General features: G+C 39.0%; 1 protein-coding gene across 27 annotated transcripts in view; it reads left to right on the top strand.

Moving 5' to 3' along the window:
- Positions 1 to 13649, top strand: part of ATP2B2 (ATPase plasma membrane Ca2+ transporting 2) — a 266349-nt gene that overhangs the window by 209257 nt on the left and 43443 nt on the right. For 24 of the 27 annotated variants that reach the window (XM_075183938.1, XM_075183934.1, XM_075183930.1 and 21 more), the window contains 6 exons: positions 3644 to 3685; positions 6469 to 6633; positions 8586 to 8800; positions 9082 to 9324; positions 12056 to 12297; positions 12731 to 12965. In XM_075183938.1, the coding sequence (XP_075040039.1) occupies positions 3644 to 3685; positions 6469 to 6633; positions 8586 to 8800; positions 9082 to 9324; positions 12056 to 12297; positions 12731 to 12965 (1142 nt within the window). The remainder of the gene's footprint in view (positions 1 to 3643; positions 3686 to 6468; positions 6634 to 8585; positions 8801 to 9081; positions 9325 to 12055; positions 12298 to 12730; positions 12966 to 13649) is intronic. The other 3 variants (XM_075183952.1, XM_075183957.1, XM_075183956.1) reach the window with 1 other exon arrangement.

The following is a 13649-nucleotide window of genomic DNA, read 5'->3' as shown; positions in this document are numbered from 1 at the left end:
AAGAAGTGATTCACCAAATTAAACAGGGAGATGAGGGAAAGAAAGAGAACCAGCAAACAGCAACAGTAAGACAGAAATTATTCAAGAACCGTGGCTCTACATGTAGTCCTGGCCTCCTATACTGTATATACTGGTCTATATATGTAGTCCTGGCCTCATATACTGTATTTACTGGTCTATATATGTAGTCCTGGCCTCATATACTGTATTTACTGGTCTATATATGTAGTCCTGGCCTCATATACTGTATATACTGGTCTATATATGTAGTCCTGGCCTCCCATACTGTATATACCGGTTTATATATGTAGTCCTGGCCTCCCATACTGTATATACTGGTCTATATATGTAGTCCTGGCCTCCTATACTGTATATACTCGTCTATATATGTAGTCCTGGCCTCCTATACTGTATATACTGGTCTATATATGTAGTCCTGGCCTCCTATACTGTTTATACTGGTCTATATCTATAGTCCTGGCCTCCTATACTGTATATACTCATCTATATATGTAGTCCTGGCCTCCTATACTGTATATACTGGTCTATATATGTAGTCATGGCCTCCTATACTGTATATACTCATCTATATATGTAGTCATGGCCTCCTATACTGTATATACTGGTCTATATATGTAGTCCTGGCCTCCTATACTGTATATACTGGTCTATATATGCAGTCCTGGCCTCATATACTGTATTTACTGGTCTATATATGTAGTCCTGGCCTCCTATACTGTATATACCGGTTTATATATGTAGTCCTGGCATCCCATACTGTATATACTGGTCTATATATGTAGTCCTGGCCTCATATACTGTATTTACTGGTCTATATATGTAGTCCTGGCCTCCTATACTGTATATACCGGTTTATATATGTAGTCCTGGCCTCCCATACTGTATATACTGGTCTATATATGTAGTCCTGGCCTCCTATACTGTATATACTCGTCTATATATGTAGTCCTGGCCTCCTATACTGTATATACTGGTCTATATATGTAGTCCTGGCCTCCTATACTGTATATACTGGTCTATATATGTAGTCCTGGCCTCATATACTGCATTTACTGGTCTATATATGTAGTCCTGGCCTCATATACTGTATATACTGGTCTATATATGTAGTCCTGGCCTCCTATACTGTATATACCGGTTTATATATGTAGTCCTGGCCTCCCATACTGTATATACTGGTATATATATGTAGTCCTGGCCTCCTATACTGTATATACTCGTCTATATATGTAGTCCTGGCCTCCTATACTGTATATACTGGTCTATATATGTAGTCCTGGCCTCCTATACTGTTTATACTGGTCTATATCTATAGTCCTGGCCTCCTATACTGTATATACTCATCTATATATGTAGTCCTGGCCTCCTATACTGTATATACTGGTCTATATATGTAGTCATGGCCTCCTATACTGTATATACTTGTCTATATATGTAGTCCTGGCCTCCTATACTGTATATACTCATCTATATATGTAGTCATGGCCTCCTATACTGTATATACTTGTCTATATATGTAGTCCTGGCCTCCTATACTGTATATACTGGTCTATATATGTAGTCCTGGCTTCCTATACTGTATATACCGGTTTATATATGTAGTCCTGGCCTCTTATACTGTATATACTGGTCTATATATGTAGTCCTGGCCTCCTATACTGTATATACCGGTTTATATATGTAGTCCTGGCCTCCCATACTGTATATACTGGTCTATATATGTAGTCCTGGCCTCCTATACTGTATATACTCGTCTATATATGTAGTCCTGGCCTCTAATACTGTATATACTGGTCTATATATGTAGTCCTGGCCTCCTATACTGTTTATACTGGTCTATATCTATAGTCCTGGCCTCCTATACTGTATATACTCATCTATATATGTAGTCCTGGCCTCCTATACTGTATATACTGGTCTATATATGTAGTCATGGCCTCCTATACTGTATATACTTGTCTATATATGTAGTCCTGGCCTCCTATACTGTATATACTCATCTATATATGTAGTCCTGGCCTCCTATACTGTATATACTTGTCTATATATGTAGTACTGGCCTCCTATACTGTATATACTGGTCTATATATGTAGTCCTGGCTTCCTATACTGTATATACCGGTTTATATATGTAGTCCTGGCCTCCTATACTGTATATACTTGTCTATATATGTGGTCCTGGCCTCTTATACTGTATATACTGGTCTATATATATAGTCCTGGCCTCCTATACTGGTCTATATATGTAGTCCTGGCCTCCTATACTGGTCTATATATGTAGTCCTGGCCTCCTATACCGTATATACTGGTCTATATATGTAGTCCTGGCCTCGTTTACTGTATATACTGGTCTATATATGTAGTCCTGGCCTCCTATACTGTATATTCTGGTCTATATATGTAGTCCTGGCCTCCTATACTGTATATACTGGTCTATATATGTAGTCCTGGCCTCCTATACTGTATATACTGGTCTATATATGTAGTCCTGGCCTCCTGTACTGTATATACTGGTCTATACATGTAGTCCTGGCCTCCTATACTGTATATACTGATCTATATATGTAGTCCTGGCCTCCTATACTGTATATACTGGCTGTGTATGTAGTCCTGACCTCATATACTGGTCTAAATATGTAATCCTGGCCTCATATACTGTATATACTGGTTGTGTATGTAGTCCTGGCCTCATATACTGTATATACTCATCTATATATATATAGTCCTGGCCTCCTATACTGTATATACTGGTCTATATATGTAGTCCTGGCCTCCTATAAAGTATATACTGGTCTATATATGTAGTCCTGGCCTCCTATACTGGTCTATATATGTAGTCCTGGCCTCCTATACTGTATATACTGGCTTAGTATGTAGTCCTGACCTCATATACTGGTCTAAATATGTAGTCCTGGCCTCATATACTGTATATACTGGTTGTGTATGTAGTCCTGGCCTCATATACTGTATATACTCGTCTATATATATAGTCCTGGCCTCCTATGCTGTATATACTGGTCTATATATGTAGTCCTGGCCTCCTATAAAGTATATACTGGTCTATATATGTAGTCCTGGCCTCCTATACTGGTCTATATATATAGTCCTGGCCTCCTATACTGTATATACTGGTCTATATATGTAGTCCTGGCCTCCTATAAAGTATATACTGGTCTATATATATAGTCCTGGCCTCCTATACTGGTCTAAATATGTAGTCCTGGCCTCATATACTGTATATACTGGTTGTGTATGTAGTCCTGGCCTCATATACTGTATATACTGGTCTATATATGTAGTCCTGGCCTCCTATACTGTATATACTGGTCTATATATGTAGTCCTGGCCTCCTATACTGTATATACTGGTCTATATATATAGTCCTGGCCTCATATACTGTATATAGTGGCTGTTTTGTACATGGCAGTGCTGGCCTCCATACGTCTCTCAGCAGTACAAGCTATGATTAGTGTATACTATGGAATCTAAGTCACTGGCTGTATTTCCATCTACAGTGTTGTGATTTATTCTGTGCTGTGATTTGATTCATCTGTGTTGCGACACGTTTGTTCTGATGTTTCACGTTCTACTCTCTGTTGTCTGTCAAACTCTCATCATGTAGGCAAAATGCAAGATGGGAATGTGGAAACCATCCAGAATAAAGGTAATACAGCTGCTCTATATACTTTCAGTAGAGGTAAAACCCTAGAGCCGTATATGTGCTTTCCAGCAGATAGTCTAAAAACAGATATTTATTGGTATATTCTACAGAGCATCTCACACCTAGAAACCAAGAACCGGAAGATCACTCCCCTTATTAGCTACATACATTTCTGTTTCCTCCCCTTTATCTGCATCACAAGGCACAAAACATTTATCTCATATAAGCACAAAGTGAGGTCTCATGTACAAAGAAAAGGACTTAGGAATACTGGTTATATGTAAGCTAGGTAGCAGGACAGTGTCAAAGAGTGACTGAAAGGCAAATAAAATCCAGAGATTTATTAACATGGGAGACCTGCACATAATGCAGACTATCTCTATCTATCTATCTATCTATCTATCTATCTATCTATCTATCTATCTATCTATCTATCTATCTATCTATCTCTCCATCTCATATCTATCTATCTATCTATCTATCTCTCCATCTCATATCTATCTATCTATCTATCCATCTATCTCTCCATCTCATATCTATCTATCTATCTATCTATCTATCTATCTATCTATCTATCTATCTCTCCATGTCATATCTATCTATCTATCTCCCCATCTCATATCTATCTATCTATCTATCTATCTCTCCATGTCATATCTATCTATCTATCTATTTATCTATCTCTCCATCTATCTATCTCATATCTATCTATCTATCTATCTATCTATCTATCTCTCCATGTCATATCTATCTATCTATCTCCCCATCTCATATCTATCTATCTATCTATCTATCTCTCCATGTCATATCTATCTATCTATCTATCTATCTATCTCTCCATCTATCTATCTCATATCTATCTATCTATCTATCTATCTATCTATCTATCTCTCCATCTCATATCTATCTATCTATCTATCTATCTATCTATCTATCCATCTCATATCTATCTATCTATCTATCTATCTATGTATCTATCTATCTCTCCATCTCATATCTATCTATCTATCTATCTATCTCTCCATCTCATATCTATCTATCTATCTATCTATCTCTCCATCTCATATCTATCTATCTATCTATCTCTCCATCTCATATCTATCTATCTATCTATCTATCTCTCCATCTCATATCTATCTATCTATCTATCTATCTATCTATCTATCTATCTATCTATCTCTCCATGTCATATCTATCTATCAATCTATCCATCTCATATCTATCTATCTATCTATCTATCTATCTCTCCATCTCATATCTATCTATCTATGTCTCCTATCTACCTCTCCATCTCATATCTATCTATCTATCTATCTCTCCATCTCATATCTATCTATCTATCTATCTATCTCTCCATCTCATATCTATCTATCTATCTATCTATCTATCTATCTATCTATCTATCTATCTCTCCATCTCATATCTATCTATCTATCTATGTCTCCTATCTACCTCTCCATCTCATATCTATCTATCTATCTATCTCTCCATCTCATATCTATCTATCTATCTATCTATCTCTCCATCTCATATCTATCTATCTATCGATCTCTCCATCTCATATCTATCTATCTATCTATCTATCCATCTATCTCTCCATCTCATATCTATCTATCTATCTATCTATCTATCTATCTATCTATCTATCTATCTATCTATGTCTCCTATCTACCTCTCCATCTCATATCTATCTATCTATCTATCTATCTCTCCATCTCATATCTATCTATCTATCTATCTATCTATCTATCTCTCCATCTCATATCTATCTATCTATCTATCTATCTATCTATCTATCTATCAATATATCTCTCCATCTCATATCTATCTATCTATCTATGTCTCCTATCTACCTCTCCATCTCATATCTATCTATCTATCTATCTATCTATCTATCTATCTCTCCATCTCATATCTATCTATCTATCTATCTATCTCTCCATCTCATATCTACCTCTCCATCTCATATCTATCTATCTATCTATCTATCTATCTATCTATCTCTCCATGTCATATCTATCTATCTCTCCATCTCATATCTATCTATTTATCTATCTCTCCATATCATATCTATCTATCTATCTATCTATCTATCTCTCCATCTCATATCTATCTATCTATCTATTTATCTATCTCTCCATCTCATATCTATATATCTATCTATCTCTCCATCTCATATCTATCTATCTATCTATTTATCTATCTCTCCATCTCATATCTATATATCTATCTATCTCTCCATCTCATATCTATCTATCTATCTATCTATCTATCTATCTATCTATCTCTCCATCTCATATCTATCTATCTATCTATCTATCTATCTATCTATCTATCTATCTATCTATCTCTCCATCTCATATCTATCTATCTATCTATCTATCTATCTATCTATTTCCTATCTACCTCTCTATCTCATATCTATCTATCTATCTATCTATCTATCTATCTATCTCTCCATCTCATATCTATCTATCTGTCTCCTATCTACCTCTCCATCTCATATCTATCTATCTATCTATCTCCTATCTATCTATCTATCTATCTATCTATCTATCTATCTATCTCTCCATCTCCTATCTATCTCTCCATCTCATATCTATCTATCTGTCTCCTATCTACCTCTCCATCTTCTATCTATCTATCTATCTATCTATCTATCTATCTATCTATCTATTGTTTGCACCAGGCCAGTAGATTAAGAACAGTTGGGGCAAAATATATGGGACGGGGTATTAGATGGAGTAGAATTACTGCAGGTCACAGAGCTGCTTCTGTTTTCACAGCCAAGCAGCAGGATGGAGCAGCGGCGATGGAAATGCAGCCCTTAAAAAGTGCAGAGGGAGGTGACGGTGATGAAAAGGAGAAAAAGAAATCAAATCCCCATAAGAAGGAGAAGTCGGTGCTGCAGGGAAAGCTGACAAAACTGGCCGTTCAGATCGGGAAAGCTGGTACGTCAGATGGTGCTGATTATATTGTGTCATGTTACCATTCTGCAAGAAATGATGAGATTTCCACGCACCATAAATCTGATTTTAAGAGCTAATTGTTTGTATGGAAACCGTCTGAGTGACTATAGATTACGTATGATGAGATATAAATGTCTGAATCTATTGATAATACGATCAGGAATGGGGTTAAACTTTAAGCTAAAGTGGAGTTGAAGTTCTTTCAAGTGAGTGTATTCTACTCATTTGACCAAAGTCTTCTGATGTTATAGATGTTATAGATGTATCAAAGTGCGGCTAAAACACAAAGTGCGTTATTTATATGTCTGCAGTTTGAACAGATGAAAACTGTATGTGGCTTAGTGTAAAATGCTAGTTTGCAAAGTCCAGCAAAGCGTGTTGGATGTAAGTCCATTTGTGGTGTGTACAAATCCATCTCATTGATTTTCTCACACTGCCTGAGTGAATAACTTGTACTAGCGGCCCCTTACACTTGGGGACTATTTATTAAAGAGGGCATTTTTAACACAATCCCTTTCAATCCTTATCGCAAAGATAAAGATTGAAAGATCATGTATGTTTATTAGAAAACATCAAAAGGAACAGCAGTCATGAAAGACTGGGAAGACCTCTCTCCTATCTTTCCCATGGTCACTATCACAAAGTGGCCACCTTTCCGATAGTGACCGGAGGGGAGAGCAGGAAGATGGGGTGAGGGATCCGGAGATCCCTCTACCACAATGCTCTCCCAATACAGCAGACCTGAAAACTCACATATACAGTAATGTACGCCAGCCTGAGATGTATGTGCCTGAGCTGGTGTACATTACCGTATGAGTAAATGGCTTTTCATTACTTCTTAAATAGCAGTAAATTGCAGTCCCCATAGACATCTATGGGGACTTCTCTGTATTTCTAAAAAAATGGAAAGCAGCAGATATCTATGATATCTGCTATGATCAGGGCCGACATCAGGGGGGGGGTACAGGGGTTACAGCTGTATCGGGCCCAACAGTAGAGTGAAGCCCCACCAGCCATTGGCCCAAACCAATTTATTAGCGGCGAGGACCTCCGCAGTGAACTAAGGGAGGTAGCCGGTGCCCTTTTCTCGACAGCAGCTGTGCCTGAGAAGAGAGTTGGTGTGGGGAGAGACCTCTGCGCATAATTAAGGATACGGCAGGGCCCCCCCCCCCCCTTGTAGGCAGCATGTCAGACTCCGCTCCCAAGATATCAGGGCCCCACAGTTGCCGCTATTTGCTTTAGTCTCAGCCCCCAGGTGCCCGGCTCCCGGATAGAGATTAATTAAGAACGTCACAACACTGTCAATGGAAGAAACCAAAAGGAGACAGCAAGAAGATGCAGAGAGGTAAGTAAACTACTGCAGAGGTTAGATGGAACCAGGGATAGTGGGTGACTGTAGAGAATGGGGGGGAGAGACAAATGTTGGGTAAAGAATAATTTAAAAAAAAATTGTGGGAGAAGGAAGGAGGGGGGTTGCCTTTTACATTTGTACTGGGCCCTGGCTGCGATGCACTGTTAATAAATGTGTGAATTACTTAAACATGCGTCGGTCCCCCAAAAACGTCCGTCTGGGGAATTTAATGAAAAAAAGCTATAATAAACAGGCCCCCTGGAGAGGCTGAGTGAGTGCATTTACATGTAAGTGCGGTACAGTGAGGGTTTTTAGTTTTTTCCCACATTTATGTAGCTGAAATCCCACATTCACCTGTGCTGAATATTCAGCACTGGGTGCGAAGACACGTAGGAGACGGATTGGATGGTGGCTGTTTGTATCTCCCTCTCAATATATGAAATGCAATCCAGAGTCCAGGTTTAGAAGAGACATATGGAAAATAAAACACAGCTATAGCGAAAGACGAAGAATTTATCTTAAGTTATTGAACGTTACACTCTTCAGTTTCTTTGGTCTCACTATTGTCTTTCTTTTCCCGCAGGTTTGGTGATGTCGGCAATCACAGTCATTATCTTGGTGCTCTATTTTGCTATTGATACTTTTGTTGTCAATAAAATTCAGTGGTTGCCAGAATGCACCCCAATCTACATCCAGTACTTTGTAAAGTTCTTCATCATTGGTGTGACGGTGTTAGTTGTAGCGGTTCCTGAAGGACTTCCTCTTGCTGTAACTATTTCTCTGGCATATTCAGTAAAAGTAAGTACCCCTCTCTGACTGATTAAATGTATATAACTCAATATAAGTTCCACAATAATTCAATGTTCTTTACTAATAATCCAATAATAAAATAACTTTTAGGGATCACTTATCAGTATGTGCATTATAATTTTACTTATAAAGAAGACTGATTTAATTTTATTTAAAACAAATTATTTTGATTGGTAGAAACTCCCATTATTTTGTAAAAAAAAAAAAACAACCAAAAAAACCTGTTTAACGAGCTTCTGTGGTAATGTCATCAATAAATTGCTTTGCAGAAAATGATGAAAGATAATAATCTAGTACGCCATTTAGACGCTTGTGAGACAATGGGAAATGCCACAGCAATCTGCTCCGATAAGACGGGCACATTGACTACAAACCGGATGACTGTGGTTCAAGCCTATATCGGAGACACCCACTACAAGGAAATCCCAGACCCCGATGCCCTGCCAGCCAAAACCTTAGACATTCTAGTGAACGCCATAGGTATCAACAGCGCTTATACCTCCAAGGTCCTGGTAAGTGGTTTTACACTGACCCCTCACATGCAAGGAGCTCCGAATATATGCAGTAAAATCATTATGGTCATAAAGATCTCAGACAACATTGTAGACAAAAAGATGTATCTGTGAGAGTAATATACTTGCAAATAGAATTGAGGCATAAGAACCAGTGATGTACTTGATATATTGAAATATATGTGAAGCTGAAGCGTGTGGTCAGTGGATATATTCTGCCTCTCCACTTCAGCAATATTCTCACTGCTTTATAGTTTAGGTATCATTCCTATGTCATGTACCTTCCACCTCTATGCGAAGGTTACTGATACTTCGGAGGATGAAGGACAATACTGCATCTAATGCTGACATAAGGGAAATGTGCTACTCCCATTGAGAAAGAGTAATGCTGTTTGGGAGGGGGATGAGGGAAGTATTGAAGGGTTATGTTTGTCATTGTGAAAACCCAACTTCCTGCAAGAAAGACTCATGGAGCATATGACAGGATAGACCCTCTATGCCACCCTGTCTGTTGTTGCTGGGAATCAGCTGGGCTTACTTTGCCACCGGTCCCTTTCATTTTCCCAAATGCACTCTCTAATCACAGGAGGGGCTTACAAATGCTGCCAAGACTGGACTCCTAACCGGCATCCAGTACCGGGTTTCTTCTGGGTAACGTACGCTACGAGTGTACCACATTACGGGTGTACCTGGGCTGGTACTCCTGACATCTTTCTATGGATCAGGGTTGCTGTGGATGGATCCCCCCTGGCCTATCGCACTGGCCAGAGCTGCTGGGTAGCAGGCAGAGCGGTGGTACCGGAGAGCTGGGTCCAAACCTCAGAAACAGCCGGGTTGGATTCGATTTTGGGTCTAATCTGTAGGTCCCAGAGATAGAGATGTTTCCAAACAGGTGAAGCAAATGATGTTTATTTGCTCACCTTGGCTGAAGGTACTGGGGAGCAGGTCAAATGAAGCTAGAAGAACAATTTTCAATACAAGACAGTGCTTTTTATATAGATTTGAACACAGCCTCACAGGGTAAACCAGCACCCTGAGGTTTGAGCTATTTTTATAATCAGGATGCACTTTGTTCACCCAAACATGGATTTACATGCAATGCAAAGCGAACAATATTTACACTTATTTGTGATATCCTAAAACTTGCTATGATTTCCTGCATCTTGTTTTTAGATGCAGGAAATCTAGTAGCAAGTCTTAATTAAACCTTCCTGTGCCTTCAGATGCTGGACCCTCACACATCAAAAGGTCTAACTAACATACGATTTACATGGGTCCTTTCTTCAGACAGCTGCAGAATACACATTCCAAAGAAAGTCACAAAACCTCAAATAAGTCATTTCCCTACTCCAAGATACACAAAAGGCTTCCTCAACAAAGGCTTATTGTATCAGATATGTAATGCATTTCCTCTAACAAAGTTAAAACAAATGAATTTCTTCCCCTGATCTCAGAAATAAAGATATTTCCTTTACCAACATACACACAATATCAAAAATAAGTACATTTGCAATTATATAAAAAAGTTATTTATAAGTGATCCAGTCACAGAACAATAAGATTATTTCTCCATCTAACTCTCCATAACATAATGATATAGATAATTGTGTTGTTGCTGTACAGGTAGTATTACAATTTTCCTTAACTCATAAGTTTGTATGTAACGGACAGAACCGGTTTGGGCATATAACTGCACAGTCTCCGGCATTCTGTGCATGCTTCAATCTGCTATCGCTTATACTATATATAATGTTGGGTTTTGTACCTTACATTAATAAACTTTATTTTTTGTATAAATAAAAAATAATTGAAACAGGCCTGCTTTAAATAATTCTGTTTTGTAAGAGTAAAGCGTCTTGAGTTGTCGTTACCTGAACAGACATTGCGGTGGCAAAATAATATATAATACATATTTGTTAAATAGACATCCAACCATGTATATAAGTCAACACAAATCAGTTATCGCTGCAATTGAAAAAAAAAATATTGCAGGACAGCTGAGCGACACTCAGCTGAGCACTGATACTGACCCGGATCAGTAAAGGTTACTTACTACTCCACCAGCTTAAAAATAGATAAGATTTATGAAAACGATTAAAAAAATATTTACTAACCTGTCACATTAAAAGATACTTATTAAATGGGCTTCCACATACATAGGCCTCTTACTGCTGGCATGGTTATTGCCAGTGTTATCCTTATCATCATCAGCAGAAGCTATTTATATAGCGCCACTATTTTCGCATTACTGTACAGAGAACTCACTCACATCAGCCTTTGCCCCATAGGAGCTTACAGTCTAAATTCCCTAACACACACACACACACACACACACCCACACAGACTGACACACAGACTAGGGTCAATTTGATAACGGTCAGTTAACCTACTAGTATGTTTTTGGAGTGTGGGGTAGGAAACGGGAGCACCCGGAGGATACCCACTCAAACACAGGGACAAAATACAAACTCCATACAGATAATGCCATGGTCGGAAATCGAACTCATGACCTCAGTGCTGTGAGGCTGAGGTGCTAACCACTGAGCCACCATGCTGCCGTGCTTATCCTTATCCTACACATCCGGTAAACCTTGGATGTGTAGCCTGTGTAGCCGAGTCTTTATTCTATATATCCTTGTACATAAAGAAATCAACGATGGGACAATCTGTCTAACATCAGTCTGATGTGTCTGCAGTTACTTTGCCATGAACCTTTAGTTTCTTCTCCTAGCCTGCAGAGAAGGATGGCGGTCTACCGCGACAAGTCGGAAACAAAACTGAATGTGGCTTGTTGGGATTTGTGTTGGATCTAAAGCGAGATTACCAGACAGTGAGGAATATCATCCCAGAAGAGAAACTGTATAAAGTCTACACCTTCAATTCTGTTAGGAAGTCTATGAGCACAGTGGTCAAACTACAAGATGGCAGCTTCCGCATGTACAGCAAAGGAGCTTCAGAGATCGTCCTAAAGAAGTAAGTGTCACTGATTGTTAGAGAGATTCCTATCCAACCCTTTCATCAGGGTACTATAAGTCTAACCCCCCTCACCCAGGCAGTCCTGGTTTTACAGCTGTGTTTGACCAGCAAGAGGGGAGATGGGTTGTGAGGTGATAAAGGAAGGGAAGGTCCATCTTAATGGTAAGAAAGGAGAAATTTATTTTCTATATTTTCCTTATAATTTGTTGGTGTCTGAGTTTTCAGTAACATTTAGTAAATGTACAATATCGGGAAGCCCAGTAACTGTGTCAGTATTAATTAGTGACTTTATATTCTTTTGTTGGAAGTTCTTTACAATTCTGCAAGTGAATAAGAATAAGAAGGGATTAATAGTAAGATGTGATATATAGCTGATAAGTTCCAGGTCAGTACCTGTGTTTAGCAATAATTAGCTCCATCATGTTTGTAGGTGTTCTAAAATCTTGACTGAAGCTGGGGATCCCCGTATTTTTAAGCCCAGAGATCGTGAAGAGATGGTAAAAAAAGTGATAGAGCCCATGGCCTGTGATGGGCTCAGAACAATCTGTATCGCCTACCGGGACTTTAGCCAGAATCCAGAACCAGACTGGGACAATGAAAACGATATTGTGACAGACCTGACGTGCATCGCTGTAGTTGGCATCGAGGATCCTGTCAGGCCAGAGGTAACGTATGGAACAGTCTCTGTCTTTGGTGGAAATCCAGGACTTTGTGGCAGATTTATTCTCATAGCTTTGTTATGTTATCTCCAACCTGCTGCCATACTAATAACAGAGGAACAGAGAAGTAATCGGCAACCTATCAGTAGAAGAAGTATAATTACCCCATCAATGTAAATGAGATTGTGGAGAGAAGACTGAGGGTAACATAGTTTCTTACAAGGAATCTGACCGCTTGGGTCAGAAGATGACCACACACAAGCAGATAGCAGTCACCTTCCAACTAGTCCCATGACAATCTGTGACCAGTCATTCCCAGCACCTTCACATTGCAATATCAGGCCACTATCACCTACTACATGGCAACATCAAGATCTATGAGTTCTTCTTAGAATTACATGTTGTGCTACTATTCTGTGCTTTTGTGGTTGACCATTTTCTGATAGACAGCTACTAAGCTCTTCCCTGTTCACTACACCATCCTTACCATAGTCCCCAATACTCTCTGCTCCAGATCTAACACACTCGAAAGCAAAACCACCATAGAAGCTGGGGGTTAGCTGCTGTGCGGTCTGCAACTTGGGGGCTTGAGCTGACCAGGAACACAACAAAATGCTGTTCCAGCACTTATTATGGGTGCAGGAACTGCATTCCTTCACCCCCTCCCTGCTCTCACCTGCAGTCACTGAA

Source organism: Mixophyes fleayi, chromosome 8 (genome assembly GCF_038048845.1).
Source record: "Mixophyes fleayi isolate aMixFle1 chromosome 8, aMixFle1.hap1, whole genome shotgun sequence".
NCBI classification, from domain to species: Eukaryota; Metazoa; Chordata; class Amphibia; order Anura; family Limnodynastidae; genus Mixophyes; species Mixophyes fleayi.
This window is presented reverse-complemented; position numbering and strand designations above follow the sequence as displayed.